We start from the raw sequence: 14,044 nt of genomic DNA on the forward strand, positions 1-14,044 counted from the left end.
CCTTTTTTCACTGTCACCGTATGTGTACTGGATGCTGCTGACAGACACGGTACTGCAGTGCTACACAGCAGCATTCATTTGCCTTTGCAAGGTAGCAGAGACGGTTACCAGCCCTATTGTACCCTCTGCTGCTTTGGAAATTGGTGATGACGGTTACCAGTCATATTGTGCTGTCTGCTGCTGTCATGGGTGCTCCTGGCTGGCCTCACTGAGGTCAGCCGGGGGTGCATGGACGAAAATGGGAATGACTTCCCAGGTCATTCCTTTCTTTATGTGTAAGCAGTGTCAGGTTAAGCTCTACACTGACATCTGGTGGAAAGAATTTCAGAGAGTGTATTTGCATAGGCATGCCTACCCTATCCCAGACTGCCGAGCTGTGGGACTGCTTGGTGACAAATGACTCACCCTCAGTTGGGTGGTACTTGCTAGACAAGGGACATGGGTTCCAAAACCCAGAGAATTGAGAGAGGCTGGGGACAGGTATTTGTGCCTGGTGGTGCAGTCTTCTTGTGGAGCCAGAAGCACCAGTTCCACCCCCTCCTCTCTCCACTGTGGAATGTTAGAGTTGATTTTTTTCATTCCCTTAAGAATCTAGATACAGGTTACTGAGCTGAACTCACTTTGGGCTAATGGTGCACTAGCACTGGGGCTCCCCAACTATGAGCTGGAATCACTAAGAGCTGAAAATCACTAAAGAGCTGAAATTACTGAGCTGAGAGCACTGAGTACTGTGCTAACTAGTGGGGAGCCCAAAGCTATACTGTGGAACAGAGCCACTGGCGGAGTGGAGCAGTTTGTGGGGACAGCTGGAGCGGATCATGGGACAGCTGGTGGAGCAGAGCGGCTGGCAGAGCGGAGTAGCTGTGAGACGGGTGGAGCGGCCCACAGAGCGAGCAGAGCCGAGCAGTTTGCAGGGACAACTGGAGCAGCCCACAGTACAGCTGGTGGAGCAGAGCAGCTGGTGGAGCGAAGCAAGTTGTAAGGACGGCTGGAGGAGCAGAGTAGAGCGGCTGGTAAAGTGGAGCAGTTCGTGAAGAAGGCAGAAGCAGAACCCATGGAGAGGCAGGACAGTTGGCCCTGGACCATGTAAGGTGCCCCTTTCTACCCAGGCTGGGGGAGGGACCTCTGCAGATAGACTCTCGAACTTTGGGGCTGCACTGACCCAGGACAGAGACTTTTGGGATTGTGGGACTTTTGGGACTGTGGGTGATTTGGGGGTTGCTGGACTCAAGAGCCCAGGAAAGAGGACACAGCTCAATTTCCTGGGGTGGGTCTTTGCTCACGGTTTGGTCTATGAACTCTAGTTGAAGTGTTTTTCCCAATTTAGTGTTTGTTGTTTATCTCATGTATTAAACCTTTTCTGCTACACCGAGACTCTGTGCTTGCGAGAGGGGAAGCATTGCCTCTTTGAGGCGCCTAGGGGTGTGTGTAAGATTTTCCCAGGTCACTGGGTGGTAGCTCGAGCTGGTTTGGCATTGGGTTATTGAAACGGAACCCCTGGATACTGAACCCGGCCCTTGTTGCTGCCAACTCAGAGGGGCAGAAGGGTTACATATGTTTTGTCTAAAAATAGAGTCAATCCTGCCTAGAATATGGGGCAAGTCTACTAGAGAACCAGAGAGCACAGCTGCTCTGGGTCAGAGCCTCAGATATCCTGCAGAAATGATGAGCTGCATGCCATTCTAGGGGGTGCCCCTGCAACAACCTCACCCATTGCTTCCCTCCTCCCACACCCGTCCTGGGCTACCGTGGCAGTTATCCTCCCATTCGTGTGATGAAGTAATAAAGAATGCAGGAATAAGAAACACTGACTTTTTAGTGAGATAAAATGAGGGAGAGGCAGCCTCCAGCTGCTATGATATTCCAGGCAGGACATCTCCATTACTCATTAAAGGGTGCGGGGGGAGAGGAGCACAGCCTCCAGCTGCTATGAGGAGGACAGTTACCAGCCCTATTGCACCATCTGCCAGGACTGAATCTCCAGGACGCACAGCTTAAAGAAGGGAATGACCGGGAGTCATTCCCATTTTTGTCCAAGCGCCGCCGGCGGACCTCATCAAGGCCAGCCAGAAGCACTCACAGGATGATGACAAGGACGGCTATCAGTCATATTGTACTGTAGCATCTGCCGGTGGGGAGGGGAGGGGAGAGGATGCTGCTGTTTATTGCTACAGCATCCCGTCTACCAGCAGCATCCAGTAGACATACGGTGACATTGACAAGAGGCGAGAAATGATTTTTTTCCCTTTTCTTTGCGGGGGGAGGGTAAATTGACGACATATTCCCTGAACCACTGGTGACAGTGTTTTTGACCCTTCAGGCATTGGGAGCTTGGCCAAGAATGCAAATGCTTTTTGGAGACTGCAGGAACTGTGGGATAGCTGGAGTCCTCAGTCCCCCCTCCCTCCCTCCATGAGCGTCCATTTGATTCTTTGGCTTTCCATTACGCTTGTCACACAGCACTGTGTTGAGTCTCTGCTGTGGCCTCCGTCTGTCATAGCCTGGAGATTTTTTTAAATGCTTTGTCGTTTCGTCTTCTGGAATGGAGCTCTGATAGAACAGATTTGTCTCCCCATACAGCGATCAGATCCAGTATCTCCCGTATGGTCCATGCTGGAGCTCTTTTTGGATTTGGGACTGCATTGCCACCCGTGCTGATCAGAGCTGCACACTGGGCAAACAGGAAATGTAATTCAAAAGTTCGCGGGGCTTTTCCTGTTTACCGGGCCAGTGCATCCGAGTTCAGATTGCTTTCCAGAGCGGTCACAATGGTGCACTGTGGGATACTGCCCGGAGGCCAATACCGTCGATTTGCGGCCATGCTAACCCTAATCCGACATGGCAATACCAATTTCAGCGCTATTCCTCTCATCGGGGAGGAGTACAGAAATCGGTTTTAAGAGCCCTTTATATTGATATAAAGGTCTTCGTTGTGTGGACGGGTGCAGGGTTAAATTGGTTTAACGCTGCTAACTTCAGTATAAACACGTAGTGTAGACCAGGCCTCAGGCCCTGATGGAGCTCGCAGCCCCACCCCCTTATGATGCAGCTCTGAGCGGGGCGGGGCTAAGGCCCCGCTGGAGCCACGCTGCAGCTGTCCAGGGGTGCTCCTGGATGTGCTGAGTCTCCTGTTGAGGGAGGAGACGGGGGTAAGGTGCCAGGGCAGTTGGATAAGGGGCAGGGAGTCCCAGGGAAAGTCAAGGGACAGGGAGGGGTCAGAGGTTGGGGGGGGGCAGTCAGGGGCCTGGAGGGGTTGGATCGTGGGCATTCCGGGGTCTGTCAGGACTCAGTGGGGGGTGGGGTGGATAGGGGTCGGGGCAGTCAGGGGACAGGGAACGGGTGGGGTCCCTGGGTGGTGGTTGGGGGGCTGTCTCTAGGGGACGGTGAGGGGACAAGAAGCAGGATGGGTCGGGGATTCTGAGGGGAGACGGGCAGTCGGGGGGCAGGAAGTGGGTGGGGGTCGGATAGGGGGCAGGGCCAGGCTGTTTGGGAGGCACAGCCTTCCCTATCCTAAAGCTCATTCAGCAGTTTGAGGCTTGCAGAAGAGCCAAGCTATTAGCTTTTCCATTAGGGCTACCATCCCTTTCACTTCTCAAATGCTAAATTATAGTCTATATTTAATTTCAGTGCCATAGGGAGATTCATGTCAGGGGAGGGTAGCTTCATTTAAAATTAGCCACTAGGGGAGGGATCACATGAGAAGAGCAATATCCTTCCCAACCCTACCAAGGGAGACCCCCCTCCCCTGCATTCCCTGAGGTTCCAGAGGGGTTAATTCAGTGGTTCTCAAACTTTTGTACTGGTGACCCCTTTCACATAGCAAACCTCTGAGTGTGACCTCCCTCTCCCTTATAAATTAAAAACACTTTTTAATATATTTAACACAATTATAAATGCTGGAGGCAAAGCAGGGTTTGAGGTAGAAGCTGACAGCTCGGGACCCCCAGTAATAACCTTGTGACCCCCTGAGGTGTCCCGACCCCCAGTTTGAGAACCCCTGGGTTAATTTAATTTTAGCACCCTTTGTCCATTCACATGCATGTGCTATTTTGAGCATTTCAGTTTTCACAACATAGGCTCATCGCAGATTCTGGAACAAGCTCAAATGCTCAGTCCGTGGAGTATGTACATAAGCTATACTAAAGACAAACCCACAGTAACCGTCTCCAGTTTGTGAGGGACCCCATGGAGCCAGTCTCTAGGAAATGGATAAATGCATGGAGCTTAAGTCCGTTCATGGCTATTAGCTAGGACAGGTAAGGAATGGTGTCCCTAGTCTCTCTTTGTCAGAGGGTGGAGATGGATGGCAGGAGAGAGATCACTTGATCATTACCTGTTAGGTTTACTTCCTCTGGGGCACTTGGCATTGGGCCATTGTCAGTAGACAGGATACTGAGCTGAATGGACATTTGGTTTGACCCAGTATGGCTGTTCTTATGTTCTAAGTTAAATGAACCCAAAGTTATGGAGACAGATGTGAGTCAAGGAAGCCAGCAGAGTATCAGAAACCTGGAAAAATCTCTGACTGGATGGGCTCAGGCGTTTGGTCACAAGCTGACGTGGTTTCGATTTTTTTTAAGCAGAATTTTTTTATTGTTTCTTTAAACAATCAAACACAGCAAGCAGCAAATATTTGGCCACACACTTCTGAAACCCCAAACCATATTCAGGTTTTGGCAGACTAATTTCAGCTTTTCAATTAAAAAAAACACACAAAAAAATTTGAAAGAAAGCAGACATTGTCCATGATTTTGTTCTGCTTTTTAAAACCCCCTAGTTTCCGATCCAGAAAAAGTTTTGACGGAAAATATTTGTCCAACCCTTTTAATGAGCTTTAGTGCCTTTTAGCACTAGCTGATGCTGAGAACCAGTGATACATTGTAAAGAAGTTTTCTCAAAACTGGGTTTGTGCCAAGATGCTGAAGGTTTATTTTTCCCAGGGCCGCCCATGGGGGGTGAGCAAGAGAATATTGTATTGTATAATATTGCAATTTTTTTTATGGAAGGGGCCCCCAAAATTGCTTTGCCCCAGGCCCCCTGAATCCTCTGGGCGGCCCTGAAATCCAGCCCTATGGACTTTGGTAGGATGTGTGTGGTGCTAAAGCTGTGGGCTGCTCCTGTGTGCAAGGGTGAATTTCACATACAGGGACTGCTGCTGGGCTCCAAGGTCTGCCCTCCCACCCTTTTCTCTTTAGCAGCTCCTGATAGAATAGGGCACACTTTGCGTGTATCTGCAGCATGCGCTCCTGGACCATTCCCCAGTACACACAGTTCCAGTGGAGGCTGTTGCAGGCCCGCGCTGGACCACTGGCCACACTCACCCTTGCTGTAACTCCGCAGGAGTCAACAAAGGGGTATTTACCCATTGCGTCTGCATTAGTATGCACACCAGGGCCGCCCAGAGGATTCAGGGGGCCTGGGGTCTTCGGTGGTAGGGGGTCCCTGCCGCCGAATTGCTATGGAAGATGCTCCAAGGGCCCAAGTCCTGCGAGAGTTTTCTGGGGCCTCCGGAGCGAGTGAAGGACCCTGCTCCAGGGCCCCCGAAAAACTCTCGTGGGGCCTGGGGCAAATTGCCCCACTTCCCTCCCTGGTGCACACCAAGGGCCCAGTCCTGCACCCACTGAAATCAATGGGAGCTTTGTTGCTAACTTCAGTGGGAACAGGACTGGGCCCCAGAGCCCCCTCTAGCTGGCCAGTAACATATGTGTAATTGTCTCCAGTTGGGCACAGAACTCCAGGCTGGGACTGGGACTATGTTAGCTGAGGAAGGCTGTACCAGCCTCTTGTGGGGGGCTGCTACCTTCTGATTCCCTAGGAACTGGGGTGGCGGGGAAAGTGGAGCTTGGCTTGAGTGCCCCCTGGAATAGAGTGTGGGCACTCTGTTCCTTGCTGCCTGGAGTGAGTAGAGAAACTCTGATCTCCCCAGCGCTTTTCGGAGCCCTGCATGGTGTGAGTGGTGGCAGCATGCTTTCCTCTGCATGTTGTAACCATTCCGACAGTGCAATCTATGAGCGGTCTGGGTTTCCTCCTCTGCACTAGCTGTGGGCCGCCCAGCAGTCTCCGTTTTCTTTGCAGCTGTCTTAGCAGGGCAGTTTTCTTCTCTAGGTGATCACACCGTTCCGAAAACTCATACTGTGTGCTGAGAACCGGAAGGAGATGGAGGACTGGATCGGTGCCTTGAAATCCGTCCAGAAGTGGGAAATCAATGAGGTAAGAGAGGCCCGCACGCTTGTTGAGAGTCTCCAGGTGGTAGGCCCAGGACAGAGAGTGTTAGTAAAACTGTCCTGGGCACAGGGAAACAGTGAGATCATAGCAATATTCGTCTAAGGGATGAAATTCTCCCTATTCATAGGGAGAATGTTATGAGACACAGGTTTTACAGTGCTAGTCATGCTGTGCCTCAATTGGCTGTGACCTCGTGAACACTGTGTGTGTGTGTGTGTGTGTGTGTGTGTGTGTGAGAGAGAGAGAGAACAGTTGAATGTGAACTCTGCCTTTTACTATTATTATTTACTAGGTGTAACACAGTAGCACCAAGGAGTCACGGATCAGGACCCCAAAGCACTAGGTGTTGTACAAACAGAGGAGGAAAAAGTCAGCCTCTGTCCCAAAATGCTTAAATCCTCTCTGACCTCTCTGGTGAAGTGCTGTCAGTTGCATCGTGTGTCTTTTTGGAATGGTCACTTTCCCTGGACTGACAGTCCAGAAACAGATTTTCTCTCTTTGTCGTCACAGTGGACCAGACCCTCACCTGGTATCAACTGGTGCAGCTCTGTTAAAAGCAGTGGAGCTGTCTGTTTACACCAGCTGAGGAACTGGCCCCTTAGGTATTGATTAATGACTGGCCAAACCAATTTGTCTCCCTTTTCTTTGGAGACTTGCTGGTGTTTTGCTAATTTACGAGGATAAACCCACTGGGCTGACATCAGATCTGGTGTAACTGTTTAGCATGTTGAGTAGAGCTCATTCATTTCATTACAGGAAGCTCCTGACATTTTCCGGGACAGAGGATAGGAAATGGCTCGGCAGGATTGGTCAGTGAGGGAGCAGACGCTAGGTGGAAGGGGAACGGTAGCGCAGGATTTGTTTTCCTAGCAGAACTGTGTGTAGAGTGAGCACTGGGCTAACAGGGCCAGAGAACATGAGATCTGACTTGAACAAAACCATAAGTGCCCAGGTGCTGCCTGAATAGTGGTGGCACCTCTAAGGAACCAGTTTTCCAGGCATAAACGTCCCAGTGGAAGTGCTCATATGGCAGGTTTCGGTTTTCAGGCTCCTTGAATGTGAGTCTCACCCGCCAGCCTCATAATATCGTATTTGTCTTTCTTGGGGCTTAAACAATCACACACGTGCATGTCCTCCCACCCCGCCTGGTTACCATTAGCACAACTATGGCATGACCCCTTGCCAATTGCTCCCCTGACTTCTGCAAGCTACTCATTCATTACCCCTGTGATGTGAGGTTTTCAAATTAGGACGAGAAGACTGGGAGCTTCAGAGGAGCCAGAAACAATTAGGCTCCCAAATGCCATTGATTTCTCTCTTAAAAAATGATATTCTTATTATAGCTTCAATACCCACCAGTCATAATGGCTTGACTCCTCAAAGGTATTCAGTTGTCTTAACTCCCACTGACCTTTGAGGATCTGGGCCAATGAGTGCAGCATGTCGCACAGAACCAGCTGAGCAGCCAGTGATGCCAGACGAGAAAGTACTTGGAGAGAAGGCTAAGGCTGCCAGGGGTCAGGAAATGCCAATGTTAAGTTTGCTTGTGTAACTTGACTGCTTCCCCCATGTGTGTACGTATTGCGCTGCAGCCTTTAGCAATGTGCACACGCATGGGTTTCCACAAGATTCCTGGCCTCACATGTTGAGCCAGATGGAAAGTGACCAGAGAGTGAGGCCACTGTAAGAGTGTTCTTAAGCCTCACTGAGCCATGGGCGGACCCCGCCTTGTGCCTGCCCAAGTGGCGCAGAGTGAGGGAGGGATGCACTAGTCCCTGCCTTAGTCCCTGCCTTATGCACTGCGCACTGTCCAGCCTACCCACCGAGGTCCCACGACACACTCATTGCTAGCCCTGCCTCATTTACTGAGTGCCGTTCAGCCTGTGCATAGGGACTAGACCAGGGGCGGGCAAACTTTTTGGCCTCAGGGCCACATCGGGTTTCCAAAATCGAATGGAGGGCCAGTTAGGGGAGGCTGTGCCTCCCCAAACAGCCAAGCGTGGCCCGGCCCCCAACTCCTATGCAACCCCTCCCACTTCTCACCGTCTGATGGCCTCGCCCCGGGACTCCTATGCCATCCAACCCTCCCCTGTTCCTTGTCCCCTGATGGCCCCCATGGGACTCCTATGCCATCCAACCCCCCCTGTTCCCTGTCTCCTGACACCAACCCCCCAGGACTCCTGCCCCATCCACCACCCCCTGCTCCCTGTCCCCTGATCGCCCCCAGAACCCCTGCACCTGACTGCCCCCGCCACCCCATCCAACTCCCCCTCCTTCCTGACTGCCCCCCGAGACCCCTGCCCCCACTCAACCACCGGTGTTCCCCACCCTCTGACCACCCTGACCCCTATCCACACCCCCGCCCCCAACCACCACCCCGAACTCCCCTGCCCTCTTACCACGTTGCCTGGAGCACTGGTAGCACTACAGCCGTGCTGCCCAGAGCATCATCTCAGGCTGCAGCTCTGCAGCTGCGCTGCCTGGCCACCCAGAGCATTGCGTCAGTGGCGCAGTGAGCCAGGGCTGTGGGGGAGGGGGACAAGCCTCCTGGGCCAGGAGCTCAGGGGCTGGGCAGGAGGGTCCCGCAGGCTGGATGTGACCCATGGGCTGTAGTTTGCCCACTTCTGGGCTAGACTGTGCCTAGGCCTTATGGCGATGCTCTGGGGTGAGGGACAGTAATGCTCCACATTCACTCCCCACCTGCAGGCATCCGGTACTTGCTCCTCCCACTGCAGAGGTGGGTGAAGACTGGGGTGGGGTTGGCGAGGGGCAGCAGAGCTGACCATGCTGCCTCCCAGAGCTGAGACTAGAGGCCAGGAGTCCCAAGTCCCGTGCTTTAGCCACCGAACACACCAGGCTCATCTCTAGGTAGTGAGAGCGCAGCCGATCAGTAACAATGTAGTGAGCAATCTTGGGCACACCACAGGGTGGGTCCCACCTCAGGCAGCACCTAGGACCCATGGGAGCTGCATTGGGTTAAGGAAGGTGAGGGACTATCTCTCCTTTGCTAATCAAGTGCTGGAGAAAGTGGCAGTAGAAATGTACAGAACAGAACCCTTAAATCCCATTTCGAATGAGAGGAAGGCAGATGCCTTGGGGCAGAGGGGAAAGGGACCAGGGGGAGGAGAAAAGATGCAGGGAGGAGAGGGGTAGAGGAATCTCAGTTACAAAGGGAGGTATAAGAGGGCTAAAGACCAAGGACTAAACTCGTCCCTGAGGTACCTGCACTGAGCCCAGGGCTCAGTTGTAGCCACCTGGAACAGGCAGAGCCTGGCCCGTAGATGGAGGAGGGTAGCTCAGTGGTTTGAGCATTGGCCTAGTAAACCCAGGGTTGTGAGCCCAATCCTTGAGGGTGCCATTTAGGGAGCTGGGAAAAAAAAACTGTTAGGGACAGTACTTGGTCCTGCTAGTGAAGGCAGGGGACTAGACTCAATGATCTTTCAAGGTTCCTTCCTGTTCTATGGGATAAGTATATCTCCATATGTTTAGAAACTAGTGGAGAATTGCTTTAAAAGGGGAGCTGTGGTGTGATCTTCCAGCTACTCTTATTGTTGCTTCTCATCATGAAGAAGAGACGTAGGCTGAAATATGCCTTAAGTGTCTGTTCAAAAGAATATCAGGAATCCTGTTGGGAACTGCTGGTTGCTGAGTTCATGCTGACTAGGACACGGTCCCATCTGAATGCACAAGAGATTGAGGCTTTCATAACCGCTGCATGTGTTAGCGAATGGAGCAGTGGTGAACCAGCTCCATCTTTATGGCTGGTGCATGATGTGTCTGCTGATATTGACAAGGAGAGTGTCCATTGTGGGGAGTGGACTCCAGGGCTGGGGCACCTGCCCACTCGAATTGAGCCAAGAACCCCTAACTCATTTCACGTAGCCTCCAAGCAGTTGTCTAATGGTAAACGTGGTCAGACCTTCCAGCAGGCTGGCTGGCATTGATTCAGTAACCTAGAAATGGAAGACTCCCTGTCCCTGGAGGCAACCAGGTAGGATTTTCCCCAGCTGGGCAAACCTGGCCTTATGCCATCCTCTTTGCTCCCAATGTTGGTTCCTCCCTCCTATTTTGGAGGCTGGCAGGGCGGGCACAGGGCACAAAGAGATGCATGGGCCATCGAGAGCTGGGAGTCCTGGAGCCTTGCTACATTTGAGAAAGTCCCCAGTTGCTCTCTGGGATTTGTTGCCTGCTCCTGCTGCCTTTCCAACTCACACTAAACACACCTCAATTCTCTTTGTCATTGCAGGCCACGCAGTTCAACATGGAGCATTTCTCTGGGATGCATAACTGGTACGCCTGCTCCCACGCCCGACCCACCTTCTGCAACGTGTGCCGCGAGGCCCTGTCAGGGGTCACTTCCCATGGCCTTTCCTGTGAAGGTACCAGCTCGTCAACCCTTGCTCTGCAATCATGAACAGATGGAATGGGGCGGACCTTAGGGAATGCTTGCCAAAGCCTAGCTGAGCTGGCCACAGGATACATCTCCTGGCTGCTCATCTGGTGGGCACAGGAACTGCTTAAGCCAAGCCAGGATGCTAAATAGGACAGAGAGGAGGGGAAATGGAGGGCAGAAGGTAGGCGCTTGGGAAGAACGATTGGGGTTAGAAGGGACATAGGTGGGGAGAATGTCAGGATCAGACTGGGGTCCCTCTAGCCCAGTGTCCTGTCTCTGATGCACTAGTACCAGGTGCATGACTCCTGCAGAATGCAGCCAGTGGGACATGGTGCAAGGAGCTCTGGTCCATAGGACTCTGATGGGATGGATGCTGGTGCCCATGCTAGGTGACGGGCACCTGTGCGCATGTGTTGGTTGCTATGGGCTTCATTCAGCACTGCTGCAACCAAGCGGTGTTCCCCGTGAGAGAAGGGTCAAGCCCATGGACCAAGCGTTGGTGTCCGTCTGGGGGATTCTGGAGCAGAGAGGACTGTGTGGTGAGGGAAAGCTGTCCCTGCCGCCTTCCCACTCCTCTAGGCTTTTCCATCTCTCTTGCTACTAGTTTGCAAGTTCAAAGCCCACAAGCGCTGTGCTGTGAGAGCCACCAACAACTGCAAGTGGACCACGCTGGCCTCCATAGGAAATGACATCCTCGAGGATGAAGATGGGGTAAGCACTTCCTTCTCTCCCCCTCCCCTGCCAAGAAGGGCACTGCCCTCATATACCCCCGGGCCAGCCGCCGAACCAGCCAATCCCTCTTGAGCAAGGGTGCCAATGGCTTTAGCTCTGGACCTACCTGTGTGAAGGAAGCAGTAGGCTAAGTGGGCCTGATTTTGTTATATGGGTGTGAATCAGGAGTAGCATCATGGAGTCAGTGCACTTTGTCCAGACTTACCACCACATATGTGAGAGCTCAGTCTGATCCAGGATCGGGAGCTAATTCCTCCAGAGGAGTTAGAACAACTGCACTTAGAACGACCCCGGAACAGTCCTGCATGGGCCCCATCAGTGGGCGGATGAGATGTTCTGGTGCCCCTTCATCTCCAATTCTAAATGCCAAATCCCATAGCCTGTCTCCAAGCAACATCCCCACTGCCTACTTTGCCTGAGCAAGGATGTGGCCCAGGGATCCTCTCTCTCGTCTTTGTGCTAGGGGCATGAATCCCTCCAGCTGCCCCTGCTGTGAGGGCGTCCCTCCTTCTGGGCCTGTGTTGAGACCTGGTCCTAGTCAGGCTCTGGAGGCAGATGGGGAGGCTGTCAGGATGAGGCCATGCTCCCATGCTGGCCTAGAGTAGGAGAGGTACCAGTGACTTTCTCCTGTGGCGGTGGAGGCCCTTGCAGAGCCCCTGGATGCTGCTCTCCCTTAGTCAGTGCCAGGGAGCTATTCAGCAAGAAGAGTCTATCTCTGAGTCATTACATTGAATGGGCGACTCTTTGGTGTCCTGACCTTGGTGTCTCAAGGCGACAGCCAATACAGGAGAGCAGTATTTTAAAAGCATCAGCATGCTGTGCTGAAGGCTCTCGGAGAGGAGTCTGCATTGTGAGCCAGGCCGGACATCTTTCAGTGAGCCAGTGGCCAGGGCCCGGGAGATGGCCCAAGTGCATGGCATGGCTGCAGAGTGTCGTCATCCTCTGCCCCACTGTCCCTGCTGTTTAGCCATGAGCAGAGTGGATGTAAAATGCTGCCAGATCCAAACTCTGCTCAATGATTCACCCACTTTGCCACAAGCCCTGCTGACTCCGCAGCTCTTGCGGCTGCCAGGGGTAAGGCAGGCACGGGTTGGAGATGGTGCACTGCGATGCCCAGAGGAGGGGCTGACTCAGATGCTGCTGCTGCTGATTATAACTCACTGTAGAACATGGAGCGGGGTCGGGGGGTGGGGGGAAATCTAGAGAGGTCCCAGCCCTCTCCACTATGCTGGAGCTGGCACTCCTCTGTGACTGGCCACAGGGGGGTGCTGGTGCTCTTCAGAGTGGGTGGTGTGAAGTCTTTTCCAGAGGCTTGCTGGGCAGAGGGATGGGACTCTGAGAGGCTTTGAAAACCCAGCTACCCTCCTCTCCTCCCACCCTCGATCACGGCAGTGTAGCCAGCTGGGCTAGACAAGGTAGGCTGGTTAGACGCCATCACATAGAAAGCTGATATTCTGGTGTGGTTAGGTGCTTTGGCATCTCAGTCATTGAAATTACCCTCAGAAACAGGCTGATGGAAGAAGGGCGGACAATGAAAGCCAAGCTGAAGTGGACGAATGGTGCCCCTTCCACAATGCCCAACACAACTGGTTTCACAGGCCCTGCTGCATACCAAAGGGGCATTTTCACGCACTAGCTCCTAGCATTTATGCAGCACTTCAATCTGCAGATCTCAAAGCACTTTCAAAAGGAGGCAGGTATGATCATCCCTAGTGAGGAAACTGAGGCACGGAGCTTTAGTGTGACTTGCCCAAGATGCCCCAGCAGGCCAGTGGTAGAGGTGAGAATAGAATGTGTCTGTGGCCAGGCTGCAAGCCAGGTAATTGACCTGTTCCTTTGCCCTCCTCTCTTCAGGTAGCCATGCCCCATCAGTGGCTGGAGGGAAACCTGCCCGTGAGTGCTCGGTGTGCCGTGTGTGACAGGACCTGTGGCAGTGTCCGGCGGTTGCAGGACTGGAGGTGCCTCTGGTGCAAGGCCATTGTAAGACCCTCTCCCTGCCACCCCTTCTCTATTCTGTTCTCTCAGACCATGCCCCTCACCATGGTATCTGAGTGCCTTGGCCTCCTCTATTATTTCTTTGGATCAGATATGGGTATTGTACACCTTCCATGCCATAGCTGCGACTATGGATGCAGACACATAGCTCTGCCTGTGCTGCGGGCTCGGTGGTCATAGCGTGTTTGAAGTCTTTCTCAAACACAGCTACATGACAGCACTGCTGTAGCTTCCACACCCAGCATGGCTACAGGCGTGTTACAAAGCCATGCCCATGGCTGCCGATGGGCGTTATCCACTGAAAAAAAACCCTACCTACGTTGCTCAGAGAAACAGGCAATGGAGCTGGGCAGCCACCACTTCCACCCAGAATAGTGATGGACATGAAAGGGTCTCTAGCCACATGATCTACATCTGGATCCAGATTCCAACCTCCCAGGAATGGGGGTGTTGGACTCTAGAGGCTGGCTTCAGGCTATTTTCTCATGCTCTCCACAGATGCTAACTGATGGAGTCTCACACCTTCCCGTGCAGTAGATGAGCATTATTGTCCCCACCGCTACCAGTGGGGAAAATGAGGCACAGAGCAGAGATGTGATTTGCCCAAGATCACACAACAGGGCAGTAACAGAGCTGGGAAGAGACCAATGTCTTCTGGCTCCCAGCCTCCTGCTTTCACCACTAGACTAAGCTCCCACC

At 52.8% G+C, this 14,044-nt stretch overlaps 1 protein-coding gene across 9 annotated transcripts in view; it reads left to right on the forward strand.

Moving 5' to 3' along the window:
- Positions 1-14,044, forward strand: part of DGKK (diacylglycerol kinase kappa) — a 188,033-nt gene that overhangs the window by 106,701 nt on the left and 67,288 nt on the right. For all 9 annotated transcript variants that reach the window (XM_050965366.1, XM_050965367.1, XM_050965368.1 and 6 more), the window contains exons 5-8: positions 6,106-6,210; positions 10,472-10,604; positions 11,223-11,329; positions 13,205-13,330. In XM_050965366.1, coding sequence (XP_050821323.1) covers positions 6,106-6,210; positions 10,472-10,604; positions 11,223-11,329; positions 13,205-13,330 — 471 coding nt within the window. The remainder of the gene's footprint in view (positions 1-6,105; positions 6,211-10,471; positions 10,605-11,222; positions 11,330-13,204; positions 13,331-14,044) is intronic.

This window comes from Gopherus flavomarginatus, chromosome 8 (assembly GCF_025201925.1).
Source record: "Gopherus flavomarginatus isolate rGopFla2 chromosome 8, rGopFla2.mat.asm, whole genome shotgun sequence".
Taxonomy (NCBI): Eukaryota; Metazoa; Chordata; order Testudines; family Testudinidae; genus Gopherus; species Gopherus flavomarginatus.